This window comes from Hesperophylax consimilis, chromosome 19, assembly GCF_061612785.1.
Source record: "Hesperophylax consimilis isolate HC1 chromosome 19, BYU_Hcon_1.0, whole genome shotgun sequence".
NCBI lineage: Eukaryota > Metazoa > Arthropoda > Insecta > Trichoptera > Limnephilidae > Hesperophylax > Hesperophylax consimilis.
Window position 1 is genome coordinate 12,360,284 of NC_142854.1, and position 15,396 is coordinate 12,375,679.

Genomic DNA, 15,396 nt, shown 5'->3' on the forward strand with positions numbered 1-15,396 from the left:
AAAAAAGTTGCAGTGTTTTTTAATCGTAATATCATACTAAGCAAAATAATGTTGACAAATTCTCATATATAACTTGATGGTATAACTTTATGGTTCTAGAATAACAAAGCTTTCAGAGTTGAGGATGTTTTGATACCTTGTCGTTAAACGTAACGGCGTGAAGCGAATAAAAAAATAATTTATTCCAATACAGAATTTCTGACGCAAACTCGAGTTGAAAATTCACATAAAAAATACATCGGGCCTGAAAGGGTGAGCGCCTTGTGTTTCGTGGGCTTTTAAAAATTCTATGGGTTAATACTACTAAAGGGGTAGCATGTACTGCCTATGGAAGCTGGACGACACACGTACGAAAAATAATTTGATGTGACTTTCATTGCAAAAAGTATAATCGCGGTTGATTTCTGAGGAATAATACCGTATTGCGGTTCTTCCTTATTTTGCGAATGTACAAAACAGCCTTGTAATGTGCGCCTTGTAAACAGCCTTGTAATAATACGCCGACGACACGGCAATAATAGTGGATGGTAATAATTGGACAGAAACTTTTTCGAAAGCAACTGTATGTGTTTCAAAATGGTTAAAATACAACAAACTTGTCTTAAACTATAGCAAAACATTTTACTTACCTTTTTATAAAAACATAAAAAACAAACCAAAAGACAACCTTAAAATTAGAATCCATAATACAACTTGCAATCAAGAAATGTGCTCCCTGTGCAACGAACTCGCTAATGTCAAAAATATAAAATATTTAGGAGTATCAATAGATATAAATCTTAATTGGATATCACATATTAATCAAACCACTTCTAAACTAAGATATCTTACCTACATATTTTATAGACTCAAGGAAATTTTAAACGCTGAAAAATTAAAAATGGTGCAATCTGCAATCACTTATGGCATAATAGGATGGGGTGGTGCACCTGATACATTTACTAAGCCTTTAGAAATAATTCAAAAACAAATAATTAAAGTCATATATAATAAAATAACATTCTCGACCGACCTATTGTACAAAGAATCTAAATTATTTAACATTCGTAAATTATTTATATTACAAACTATGAAATATTTATTTAAAAACAAAAATAATTTCAAAATAAATTAAAACAGAATGAGCAAAAGAACAAATAATATATTTTACACCCCCCAAACCAATACTAAATTAATGCAGACACACAGCAGTTTCATTGGTCCTCGTACATTTAACCTTCTACCACTACAAACTCAAATGACAAAATATTTTAAAGAGGTAAAATTATGGCTGAATGACGCAGATATTGAAACGCTTTTTCTATAAATTTATCGATTCTTTCTACAACTCACTTGCTGTAACTTTCTAAACTGTTGTACATAATGATTTCTCTTTACTTTTTATAATAACTATAAACAAAAAAAAATAAAAATTCTTCTTATGTATTATGTACTTGGAAATATAGTAATCGTTTTTATATTACACAGTGCCTTAGTGGGTTTTCATTTCTTTTTTATACTATTTGGTATTATATATTATGTTATTATATTCTATTTGTTAATATGTATTATATATATTATATGTGTAAAGAAATGAAAATAAATAAGGTAAAAAAATTTTTTTTTTAAAAGTGCATAATTGGGGAGGAGAAAGAACAAACAATAAAATACCCCCGAAAAAATCCCGATGGTGAAAATAAATTTGTTGGTTGGGTCAGACTTTTACATACTAATACAACTGATTAAAATGACAAAACGGAACCTTGCTAAACGTGGCGATATGGCAAAGATGTCAAAACAAAAGAAGAAAAAAACAGTGATAATACTAAACTGTGAAAAAAGAACAGTGACGAAGCAAAACAACAACAAAACAGAACAATGACAAACTAGACAATTAAAATGTGGGGGATAGATCCCAGTGATGGTATTCACAATTTTTTTATTTATTTCTTATGTTTCAGACCGAAATTTCAGAATTCAGTACTGGATTCCAACAATGACGGCCGGCATAGTCCAGTGGTAACGCATTGGACTGCCATTCCGAAGGTCGCGGGTTCGAACCCGGCGTGCGCAAATAAATTTTATTTGATTAATTTGTGTTATTTCACTATTAATTAATTGAAATAATATATAGTATATTTGCGGCACGTTCCAGAGTGGAAGATACTACCAGTATCGCCCTGGTGTAAGACCACCATTCAGAATTGAAACGTTGCTCCAAATGGCTTTAGCCGTGTTTAGTGACTAGATCTGAATAGCCAGGTACATCCCCACCTTCCTCTTTCCCTTCCCCACTTACCTTCAGCCTCACAACATCCCCCAATTGGGGATGCCATAGTCTCACTGGCTCCAGACGGGAGCAGTTGGGACTCTTGTGAGGTATTCACTATAAAAAAAAAAAAAAAAAATATTTTCTAATCGAATGGCTAGAGAATTTCAGCGAAAATTTCGGAAAAAAATTCCTCAGAAAATTTTTATATTCGTAATTTTCACAGAATTTCCCTAAATGTTTGTATATTTTCCCATCTGTCAGGAAAACAATTTTCTCACCTAGATCTAGGGAAATTTTAGGGACACATATCACTGCAGATCCCGTACAAAGAAATAATAGTTTCCCAATTGATCTGACCCCCTCTCCTACCGTAGGGTAAGGAACATGATGGCGTAGTGTTACGCCTCAACATTTAATCTGTATAGGACACGCCCAAAGTACTACATATTAAAATAAATAAATAAAAAATATTTCTCGTCGGTGGCATTTATTTTTTCTCAGAAGATTTTTTCATTTTATATTTATGTTTCAGGCTAATAATTATTGCTTATAATACTTTGTTATCCTTTGTGCTTTGCATAAAACCTTGTCTTATAAACATATGTTTAGTAAAAAATATATATTTGCCTGAAAGATCTACATAAATTGAAAAAAATACATGCCGCCGACGGGAACCGAACTCGCAGCCTTCTGATTACCGGTCAGGTGCTCTACTTATTGCGCTACATCGGCTTATTCAAAACCCGCCAAATTAATTAAGGCCTTTTTTAGGGCTTTTAGATAAGAATATTAAGAAATATACATTATTTATTGTACATAAATGAATTGCTTCATTAACAACATTTAACAGGTAACTTCATTAATTAATGAACTCCATTAATTAATCCATTAATGGGGGACTGAATGCAGTTGGAGCTAACAAAAAATTGTCCAAAGAAGCGAAGTTAGCAGTCCACAACGGAGTGCTGGTACCTACCTTGATGTATGGAAGTGAGGCATGGAACTGGCAAAGAAAGGATGAAAGTACATTGAATGCTGTTCAAATGAGATCCCTGAGGCGTATGTGTGGTAAAACCATGTATGATCGTGTGAGAAATGTGGAGATCCGCAAAGAGTGCAAGGCTGATGTAAGTGTAATGAGTAAGATCAAGAAAGGGACGCTTAGATGGTTTGGGCATGTAGAGCGAATGAGCGAAGAAAGGAGTTTAAGGAGAATATACGATGCAAATGTGAATGGTAGCAGAAGTCGGGGACGCCCGAGGAAGACATGGCATGACCAAGTGAATCAGATACTTGAGTCGGGCCATGTCAAGAGTCAGAATAATAGAAGAGTATGTATGAGGTATGAGACGATGTATGAATGTAAATGAGGCAAGGAGTGTGTGCCAAGACCGAGTTGTTTGGCGGTCCGTCCTCTCTGCCTACCCCTGCGGGGAAACGGCGTGATGGTTAGTTAGTTAGTTAGTTAACAACATTTTATATTTGTTTAAAGATAAATTGAAGATGTCCACTGACTTGGTGTAATATTATTCAATATGTACTTGTATTTTTCATTCAACAATTATTGCTTATTATGGTTACTTTAAATAGTTATTTCAGGATGAAAATTATTGCTTAAAAATAACAAGTAAATTAGTTTAAAAAGTAAAAAAAAAATGCAAAAAATTCTAAAGTTGCAAATAAGGCGTGCTAGCAATAATTATTTAATTGTAGTAGGTTTTCTATGATAATTAATATGCAGAAACGACTAGGTATGTTACGTGTGAGACAGCGTATAATTTACAATGCCAACATATTTATATTTAAGCTCAAAAATAAGATGCTCCCGAAATACATGATTAAGAATGTAAATTTTAATTCCGAAATACATGGCTACCCCACGAGAAGCTGTAAAGATTTTAGACTTCCAAAAACAAATTTGTCGGCAACCCAAAGGATTCGAGATATTCAATGCACTATCGACAAAGAAGCCAAAAGCCTTGCAGCATAGGGTTATGCCTAAATACCATAAAGAATATGTTTTAGATGTAGTGTAAAGTGTGCCTAAATGTCATAGAAATAAGTTGCACCTACAAGTAAATCTAAAAGTTTATACTGGATATAAAAATGTAATTTTGTTTAACTAAAAATATACAAAAAACAGAATGTAATTTTTTATTAAAAAAAATAAAATATTTCTTTAAATATTATTATGTGTTTAGCTTAATTTGTCCTACCCTTTACAGAAAATAATATATTTTATATTGTTGTTTCAGGGGATTCCTCTGAGGCCAAGTTGGACAAAAGGTCTGCGGTAAGGATGGGAGTGCGCGTGGTGCAAGGGGGAAGCGGATTCAGCCTGCCCAATGAACTGAGCTCTGCCACCGTACCACCTGCAAGGGAGTCACGTCTGTTGAGGTGAGGACATACGATGCACAAATCTAGACCTATTTCAGCTTTTGATCAATTTGTGATCTGTAACAGGCAGAGAATCCGGGAAAATGCCAAAAATTCCAAGTGGCATTAATCGCCAATTTGATTGTCAATAAATTGGACTGAGCAAAAACTAAATATGGCTTTAGTTTTTCGATCAGCACCACAGAATAAATAATACACACTAAAAATGTCTTCCACATACATTTGAATGGAAAACAATGTCGCTACTCGCTTAATAACTTTTGTTTGTAGCCCATTTAGCACGCGCTCTGTCTCCTGCCAAATATTTTTTTTTAAATTTTCATTACTTTTCTTCAGGGCTCTGTTATGTAATGGACCCGTTTTTATGAAAGTTCTTCCATTTGCAGACTATCTCCCAAGAACTTCAAGGGATCCGCATCTCCGGGAAGAAGACCCAGCAACCAGCTTCGTCCACCAGTGCTTCCTGAGGAAGAAGATACCCTGGAAGATGATGCTGTGGAAGACGTTAGCACCTCTGATATTGGTTTGTACAGATTTACCATCCAGTTATGCTACCTTTTGAAAGTTCTAAACTAGTTTGGAAACTTTTAAGCTGATTTACATGACATGTATATTGTATTTGTGACTAACTCCTGCGATTGGAGTCTATAAATATTTCTGCAGCAAATCAGAGATGTTGAATATTGCCTCGGCACAAATTTTATTTTTTCATGAACTTCACTCAAAACAGTGGTGGCTAGCGCTTAGGAGCGTTGGAGAAATAAATTTCGGTTAATCTAAAAATAATAATTATCAACCACCACATATACCACCAAAAACCAAAACAAATAACTAGAGATGTTCCGACTAGTCGGCGACTAGTCGGTAAAGCCGACTATCCGGCCACTATTGTAGTCGTCGATTAGTCGGCGACTAATCGGCAAAGAGCGCCGACTATCCGGCTTCTTACGTTGTATGTATTTCTCAATAATATGAATGCGGGGGAACTACATGAAATAAAATCCTTGATTATATTTATTTATTTTTTTTATAATCAGTCTTATACATTAAAAAATGTAAAGCAATCTTTCCTTTGGTAATCAGTTTTTAAAATTAATTGCTTGTAAAGAAAACATAATTATGACATTTATTGAACAAAATTAGTACCTATCCTAATTAACATAAAAACAACATAATATCTTCTTATCTTCAATGAACATTTAAAAGTATTTCTTATTATTAAAATAAAAAGTAGATTATGTATGTACAAGATGCACAGTAATATATGTATAAATTATATATATATCCAAAAATTCTAAACATGAACTGTTTGATAAAAACAAAAAAAAATGAAAAAAACATATTTCTTATAACCATACCTACATAATCTAATCAAATCAAAGTCACAATTGTGACAACCAAAAATATCATAATCTCCTTATATTTTTTATAACTTACTTATATTTTTTAAATAAGGGTAAATTATGATGTAAGAAGACTAAAGCTTCTGCCCTTTCTGGTAGCAATCGATTGCTTTTTGTTTCATATATGTTTCCGGCCTCTGAGAACAGCTTCTCACTGTAAACAGAACTTGCGGGACAGCAGAGGTACACTTTGGCCATGCGCGACATTTCAGGGTACCTAGAACTATCCCCGAAACCCTAATCGGCTTAGCCGACTAGTCGGTCTTATTACAACCGACTAATCGGCTAGTCGGCTAGTCGGCGAAAGTCATAATCGGCACATCTCTACAAATAACACTAATAATTTAATATAATAAGTATTTTTATATTTAATATAATTAAATTCAACCGGCTCGAATTTTCGTTCTTTTTACCGTTAGTCAAGTGGTGCAAGCGGATTCCATATCGCTCATCGAGAAACATCACCTGGGACCATCAATTATTTATCTATACACGCAGAGTGTGGATGTTGACCACGCAGTATTGAAATTTCTCTGAAACATGTACGACGCTCACCGACGCCTCGGAATGCTTCGGCCAGGCGGAAATACCCAAGGACACAATATATTTATTTGTCACGCCGAGATGGCTCCATCTTAGTTCACAGTTCACATATCGATAATTCCAGCAGGTCAGAATAAGCTTTAAAATTACTAGTATTCTTTACCTGGCGTTGGGGACAGATTTTTGTGACTACAAGCCGCCAGTGCATAGTAACTTTACCATCTATGGAGATGCAGTGCAGGGTATTTTTTAAGGAAAGGAGTGAACCTGGGACTTGAAGAAACCCATGTTGTTACGGGGGGGAGACACAGAGGCTGGCATCTCACAGCCGAGCTGATGAACATAATAACAAGTCGTAGAACCCGTTATAATTTTAACTCTGTTTTCCGACTCTCTGGTGCTGAAGGTATCAATGATTCCTTCAAACATAAATAATTTTAATTTTAGGTACCGGTAGAACAATTTTATAATAATTGATTGTTACAATTTCAGGACGCAGACCAAGTCAATTGGACTCATCTTCTCTTGCAATTGAACCACCAGCCCCGCATGCGGCAGTCGAAAAACCATTTTTGCTCTCCGAAGGAAGGTATGAGTAATCTCAAGTTCTTTTGTTAGTTTTCAAATTTTTTAAATGCGCCTTGCTTGTAACATCTAAAGTACTAGTTCTTTAATACGAACTTTATTCTACTTATATACTTGAATACTCTTTTCAGGGTTTCTTTGGATGCGACTCTTGAAAAAGCAACATTTTTCCACGGAGAGCCAATCAATGTGACGGTGAATGTTAACAACAGTTCTCATAAAACAGTACGAAGAGTAAAGGTGAGTATATTTTTTTTCATCATCATCTTCTTCCCCTTGTCCCATTCAGGTCGGAGACCCATCGCACCGACAAAGTGCCTTCAGGGTATCTAGCACTGTCAATTGATAAAGGATTATTATTCACCTTGGGAGGCAGCCAAGTGGTTCGCTTCGTTTGGTGATTTAGTAGGGGTGCCCGGGTTCATCGGGTGAGGTATGTTCAGGAAGTGTGTGGCGTACCAGATCGTGAGGGGCTAGTTTGGGGAGACCCTTTGACCTCTCCAACTCGTCTCTCTTAAACCTACCATCGCCTTGCACTGCAGCGCGAGGGACAGATCAGACGTCTGTTACTCCTGCACACAGTGATCCCTAGATCCCTATCCACCCCTCATACCTTTTTCCTTCCCAGAACTTCCTCTCCCTCCTTTCCTTAAAAAAAAACCCTCCACACAGCATCCCCGAAGATGACATAGACCTTGAGGGAAATTATTTTCCTCAGGGCCTCCTGTGTGGGGCATGTAAAAGATCGATTATGTCGATAACTTTTTTTCGTTCAAAGAAATTAAGAACAATTCTTGGTAGTGATAATTCTTACGTATCCTTAATAATACTCTGGCATTCAAGAGGTATTAACCAATATCTAATCTAATAGGTATGACTTCAAACAAACAAAAGGTATCAAATGAAAGAAACATGTAGTTAAATGAGAATGCAGAATTCTTCAAGGACCCCACATTGGTCCACTTTAAATTAGATCATTTTATATATTAACCGTACACAAAAAAATAACAAAAAGATTAATTCTCTGAGAATGGGAATTCATGTATAAATTTGAACGCTTTTTTAGGTTTTGTATTGAAATTTGTTGACTAATTTGGTACATTTTGTGGCAGGTTTTCGTAGTCCAACACGTCGATGTCTGCATGTTCTCCAACGGCAAGTTCAAGAACGTGGTTGCTATTACAACTTCTAAAGATGAGTGTCCAGTTAGTCCTGGCTGTCGCATGACTTCCAACTATTCTCTGCGACCTGCTAGAGGTAAATAACACGCATTTAATAAATTTACTCAATAACTCATTTTTACCCTTTATTTCGATATAAATAACTTATTTAGATCGCCCACAAATCCATCAAACAATTGTATACATTATAGGTACATGGTTAATCTAGTTTGCATAAAATTAAATATTTTACTTCACAAACTTCAGTTGCCATAATTCATGCCGGCATTTTTCGTAATTACAAACAGGTTGTAGTCATTGTCAATTTCAAAAGATACACTTTGTAAAACCTTGTATCCTGTAAATCCTTTTCTATGGTTTCAGGTACAACAAAAAACTGGATAGCCCTAGAAGACTCCTACACCAAAAATGGAGCCAGCCTCGCCTCTACAGTTCTCTGCAACACCAACAATGTCGAAGACCGAAACGTTTTCGCCATCTATGTTTCTTACTATGTAAAAGTCAAACTGAGCATGAGCGCAATGGGCGGAGAACTATCTCTAAAATTACCGTTTAATCTGCAGCACTCTTGCAGAGAGGAAGAGCCCATGTCTCCAAATGCAAATATCATCAATGCAGATGACATCATTACCGACAGTCAAGATGCAAGTTCAAACAACAAAGCTAGAGATACGCTCCCATCGTTGAAAACATTCAAAAACAACCCTAAAGAACCAGATGAAATGCAGATAGGCAACATAACTCCTGGTGATGGGTCCGTGATCGGAGGTAAGATCATAGTCAGCGTGGAAGATCACCAAGCCCCAAGTGAAGAGACACACAGAAGGAAATTAGAACGCAACATCTCACAAGAAAAATGCGACATATCGGCCAAAAAGACACACACCGACGAAGACCTTAACCTTATCAGCATCTACGACAGTGACAACACATGATCCAAAGAAAACACCAAACAATTAACAGACACTAATTCAGCCACCGTCATTTGTAATAGATACACAGAGACCACGCGGGAGACTGCCAGTAAAGAGGAAGAGAAATACAAACACTTAAAGAAAGATATAGTTTCAAGACTGACCGGAAGAAACTCAGAACACGTTACCAGCGAATTGAAAATCACGACTGAAGCAGAACACAACAATTTCACATCGAATATAAGAAAAGTGGTTTGTTGTTTGAATGCGAGTGGCAGAAGATGCTCTTAGACATCTTAGATTAAATTAATTTACTAATTTATCACCAGTGAGATTACGCGTAACAATTTTGTCAACAGACAAAACGAATCGATGTTAGATTAAGCACAGTTACATTATATTTAATGATTTAAAATGCTTTCTTGGTGTGAAAAGTGCTATTTTATTAAAGTACTTAAATGTGTCAATATTTTTTTAAACATATCCTCGTCATATCATTACAGAATCATCAACCCTGTTCATCCTGAACAATAAAATTTGTATGATTTTAAATCAATTATTTTTTGCACGCTATAAAAAATAACCCAGCTAAAATTTAACCGCTTTTTAAAAAAACTATTAGGTAAATAGGAATGCAATGGTTTTAGATATTACATTCTAATAGTTAGTCGAATGTTGCCAAATAAGATGGGTTTGTTTTTTAGGTTTTGTAGATAATTATAAAGCTTATCGCAAATCTTTAGAAAATATAGGAAAAAAATCCCTTGATATTGTTAAAACAAATCCATAAAATTCTATGATTTGGTGCAGCTTTTCTAGGTGTTTAGATATTGTTGGAAATGCGTTTGTTTGACTGACAATTTAAACATAGACAAACCATTTTATTTAGTTATTTTTTGGCATACAGTAATAATGTGAAGTCTAGAGAAATTTCCCTAGATCTGGGGGAAAAGCACAAAAATCTAGGGAAATACTGAAATATTTACTACATAAGGTGTAAATCAGGCATACTATCTCTGGCATACAGGCTTTGATATGCCCTGGCTAAGGTTCCCCGAGGCCAGTGGTCTGTAAAATTGGACAGATGCAATGAGAAACTTGTGTCAAGTTTACTAGGCGAATACACCTAGAAGGTATTCACGGGCATTTGGTATTACTGCTAACACTTTCAGAACCCGTACAGTTAGGTTAGGGTGTTTCACTCAAACTCAAATAATGTAACAATGCCATCAAATGGCCAATCAGCGCCATTTTGTTTTTTTAACATTTGAATGGTCTCCATTAAACGCCTATTCTCACTTTAGCCTTCTATCAAATTTTGATAAGCTGACAATCTTTACAACATGACAGTTGTGGATTTCTGCTGATCAATTGATCATAAGCTGAAGCAAACGAGAATATGGTATTTTTGTTATTTGTTTTTGGGGTATTATGCCGTGTTGCGCTAACTCCTTCTTTAGCCAACGTTTCGGACAGCATTGCAGTGTCCATCATCAGGGCAGATGTGTTATTTATAAATAACAAAATATGTTATTTATAAATAACAAAATAACACAATGCTGTCCGAAACGTTGGCTAAAGAAGGAGTTAGCGCAACACGGCATAATACCCCAAAAACAAATAACATAAATACTTTTGGCCGTGAAAATCTTAAATCATATTTGAGAATATGGTAGCCCCAATTGGGGTATATTGTGAGGCTGAAGGTAGTGGGGAGGGAAAGGAAATATGGAGGTGGAAGGTGGGGAAGTGAAGTGATTAGTTATTTGATGACAATGTTACAATTGAATTTCTGTGAAAATTCCAACCTTAAGAGAAATAGCCATAGAAAACAGTCTCTATAGTGCGATGTGCGTTGAAACTTGCTTTTTCGAAGTTCGTAAATATTCATATAAGAGATAAAAGAGAAAGAGAAAGGGAACAGAAACCGGTAAATAAGACGAGAAATTCTGGTCTATCTTAGATTAATAGGTAAATTTGTAAAATACAGCAAAAAGCGGAAAATTCTAATTTCGATTCCGCAAATATTAGAAAAATACTAGAATTTCTACTAAATTACATGGAAGTGACTCACACTGTATTATAAAATCTTTGACTTTTTAGCTACTACCAATAATGATATTGTCTTAAAAATTGACCAAAGCTAAGACTTCATTTAAAAAATACCTAACTATGTTACTTTAAGGCGTCATTAAGTCACCAATGATATTATTTTTATTTTACTGTCAAACTAATAATGTTAAATAAATAAATGTCTGAAATCTCTATCCTTCCTTTTACAAAAGTAAGTTTAGTTGAAGTGTAAGAAGCAATACAATTGAATGTTAAATTGTAGCTAAACAAAGAAAGATATGTAGCCAAATGTCAAATATGAAAAAAGGACCTCTGCAAAAAAATGTATGAATTGATTGTCTAAGAAGTTTACCAAAACTTATAAAAAAAGGTCTTAATTCTTATTATCAAAAAGATATCTAGATTCTTAATATGTGTACATTGATAAAAGGTTTTCAGAAAAATACAATGGAATATGATACATTCATTTGTCTAAGACTTTCGACAAAAGTTATCAAGAGGTATCTTTTGGCGAAAAAATATAAAATTTCATAAAAATAAAAATCAATATTTGACAAAATTTATTATTGTGTGTTTGGCCTGCTAATCATTTTGCAATTTTAAAAATTCATTAATCATATAAAATAAAATAATATTATGTAGCAGTAATCATCTGCAAGGATAGAAAAAAGGTATTTTTATACATTTAATATGTGTGTATAGTCTAAAGTCCAAACTATTTCAATTAATGCCATCTTCATTCACAGAATATTTATACCAAATCTTCTAAATATAAATAAAAATGTAAATGTTTGTTTGTTCAATATCTTAAATCTCCGAAAGTTCTTCAATGACTGGTTTGAAACTTTGACACAATGTTGCATTCTAATACGCATGTGTTTTATATACGTATATTATATAGATATCACCTGTAAGAGGTCTTCGAGTGACTATTGTCATAGCAACATCAGGTGACTCTTGTCATAGCAACAATAGTCACAATTCTTAAAGCTGCCGTTGGCTAAAAGATTTTTTTAACGCTAATTGTGAACAAGGCATAATCAGTGACAAGCAATGCATTAGGCCTTAGACACATTACGCTATATTATGCGCGCATAAATTGGGCGTGGCATGTATGTATTATATGTTGGGCTGACACACTACACTATAATCTACCTCAGGATAGGGGGTCAGATCAATTGGAAGACTGCCGCGGAATATAATTTCTTTGTATGGGATCTGTCACTTTGACAGATGACAGCCTAGTAATTACAGCTCTCAGTAAATAGTTCTGATCCCTTCTCCCGACGTAGGTTAGAGAGGGGGTTGCATAATTTTCAAATATAGCCTGTCTGGCAGATCACAGTGCATATCGTCGCCACGCTCACACTTATAACACATAATTTTTGTAGGTGTGACAGGTCTGTATAGTATTTTATGGCAAGCAATATGGAGTTATATAAAACGCTTTGAACTTATAGCGTAATCTGTTACTCCCTTTAAGCTGTATTCACCTCAACAAGCTGTAACCGTAATCATTGCAGACATAGTAACCAGGCTCTAGTGTGTACGCAAGGGCTGATATGGAAGCGTTGACTTGCCGTGAGTTACTCATGAACCACTCCCACACCATGATTTGATTCATGTAACGCATTATGGTTACAATTACAAGTCGCTGATGAGTATGCAGCTTTAGATGTTATCATTTTTGATTTGTTAGATTTAAGTTTAGATTTGTTTTTCGAATTTTGACAACGCTATACTCAGCAAATTTGTGTGGAGATATTTTGAATACCATTATTGCTGTTTCGCCTGCTTGCTATTTTTGACAAATGATTACTAACAAAAAAATTGTTTCAAGTGATAATTAACACGGTTAACTAATTTATTGTGTTCAACTCAATATTATTTTGTGTATGTAACAAAACTGTGTTTGGTATTTATTTCTGAAGTACAACATATATTATGGTAAACGCTAAATGAATTATTGGAGCAAGTAATGAAAAACAAGTAAAATTTCATAAATTTCCAGTAATGACTTAACAATATGACTGTTATGGTTGTCAGCTGATCAGTAACTTATATTTTCAAGAAACTACATAGCTCCAAAATTCTTAGTTTTATATTTTTTTGCATGATGTTTACAATGAATTATTAAAATGTCCTGATTCTGTATCCTTGGTTTTAGAGTGTGATGCAAGTGACTTACCACAGAGCTGAGGGCACGTCAATTTTATTAATACATAATCATTGCTGAAGTGTGAAGAATTTAACTGGCAAATGGTAGATTTTGTCATGGTTATTTTAATGGTTTTGTATAGAATTAGATGTTAAAAATGTAAATATTGCACTGCACACGATTTGTTAAATATAATGCTCATTGTATTTGAATGGAATTATAAATAAATTAGTATTGAATTATCTATGGTGCTTTATTTGAACCCTTGGGCTAATTTGTTCTCTTACGGGAACAGCTCATGTGGTCTCACATTGTTGTCTCCCTTACTGTCATGGTGAGAAATGTGATCTAAACAGAGTTAGACAGAGAAAACGCCAAGCTTTATATTCAAATCTAGAAGTTAACGACAGAAGAATTTAAAGGTAATAAAAATTAATAATTAATAACCGCATAATTTTTATGAGAAAAGGCAAAATAAATAAGTGAGGTAACAGTAAAGTTTGTAATACATTTGTCTAATAAAATAAGTGAAACATGAGTTGAGCCATTTTAAAAACATTTTAGGTTTGCATTAAAAAAATTATATATTTATTTCTAATAATAAAATTTAATAGCATGTTTCATCACCATTCATAATCAGTTTTTGGTTTTCGGATTTGTTCAGAAATATTACATTTATTTAGATTTTATTAAAAAGCGGAAATACTCCGACCGTCTGACAGAATATGCCAGAGGCTTGAGGGGAACTCATAGAAGTGTGCCGGCTGTCACTGACTGTCGACAAAACTTTACAATGAATGCATTGTAGGTGGAAAAGTGAATGATGTTGGTGACACTTTTTTGAGCACGGTTTCGTACTAATCAATATATATATTATAAAAGTAAGTGTACAATGTGCGTGCCGTTAAAACTCATAAATGAATCCCCTCTAGTAAGCCTTCTATCCCCCATCCATAAGAAAGGTTCCCGTTTGAAGATATAAGGGCTGGAAGTTTTGCCCTCTAGAAATTTCTAGAACAGTCCGGAATATTTGAGAGCATGGTGGAATGTTCCGGAATAGTTTGGAACATTCGGGAACATCCCGTAACATCCCAGATCATTATGAACTAAAAACAGGATTATAGGCCGTTTCCTAATAACTTTTAGTAAATTCGTAATCGTGACAATACATTGTTATCTTTAACCCTTACCACTCCATTATTTTTTAATATTTTTTGTCAGCCAACTCTAATTTAAATAATGGCAAAATATTAATTAATTGATAGGCAGTTACAAAAAAAATCATTAAAAATTCATTCGTTATGATTTATTCTTCAAATTTACAGAAAACATTATGCACTTCTTATATTTTTGCATAGTATGGTACTTTTTAAAACATTCTCCAGGATGGAGACCAGGTTTTCTGGAACAAGTCTCACAAAAGCACACTGTTTCGCATCTTCCCCCTGAAATCTTTCTGTTACTGCACACGATACAGTCTTTAGAACCTTTGTCCAGTTTGGCAATGAAGTTGTTGCTTTTTTTCTAATCGCTCCTCTGCATCCCACTGTCACTTTCATAAGATTCATCTTCCGAAAACACTTGGTATTCAGATGCCATATCACGCCAAGTTCCCGCCATTTTAGGTTATGTGAATTTGCAAAGGTTATTTTATAGTAAAATAAAAACGGAAAACAGTCAAAATCTTATGAAAATGTGAATTTAAATGTTTTTTTGACGAATAATCACAAGAAACAACGTCACGTATCAAGTTTTGCGCATTGAAATACATCGCGCGCACATGTCTTGTCTTGTCGGCCGCCAGCCGACAACTGAGTTGTAGGGTACAAATAGTGATGTTGGCTGGCACCCGACAAATGAGTGCTAAGGGTTAAATAGTGTAAAACACTAT

General features: G+C 34.6%; 1 protein-coding gene across 1 annotated transcript in view; it reads left to right on the forward strand.

The window, feature by feature from the left end:
- The window catches only part of LOC149414816 (arrestin homolog), a 413,958-nt gene extending 403,198 nt beyond the window's left edge, over positions 1-10,760 (forward strand). The window contains exons 6-11 of the mRNA XM_089643396.1: positions 4,507-4,648; positions 5,035-5,171; positions 7,087-7,183; positions 7,311-7,419; positions 8,292-8,436; positions 8,724-10,760. Of these exons, the coding sequence (XP_089499522.1) occupies positions 4,507-4,648; positions 5,035-5,171; positions 7,087-7,183; positions 7,311-7,419; positions 8,292-8,436; positions 8,724-9,295 (1,202 nt within the window). The 3' untranslated portion in view covers positions 9,296-10,760. The remainder of the gene's footprint in view (positions 1-4,506; positions 4,649-5,034; positions 5,172-7,086; positions 7,184-7,310; positions 7,420-8,291; positions 8,437-8,723) is intronic.
- Positions 10,761-15,396: the final 4,636 nt, after the last annotated feature.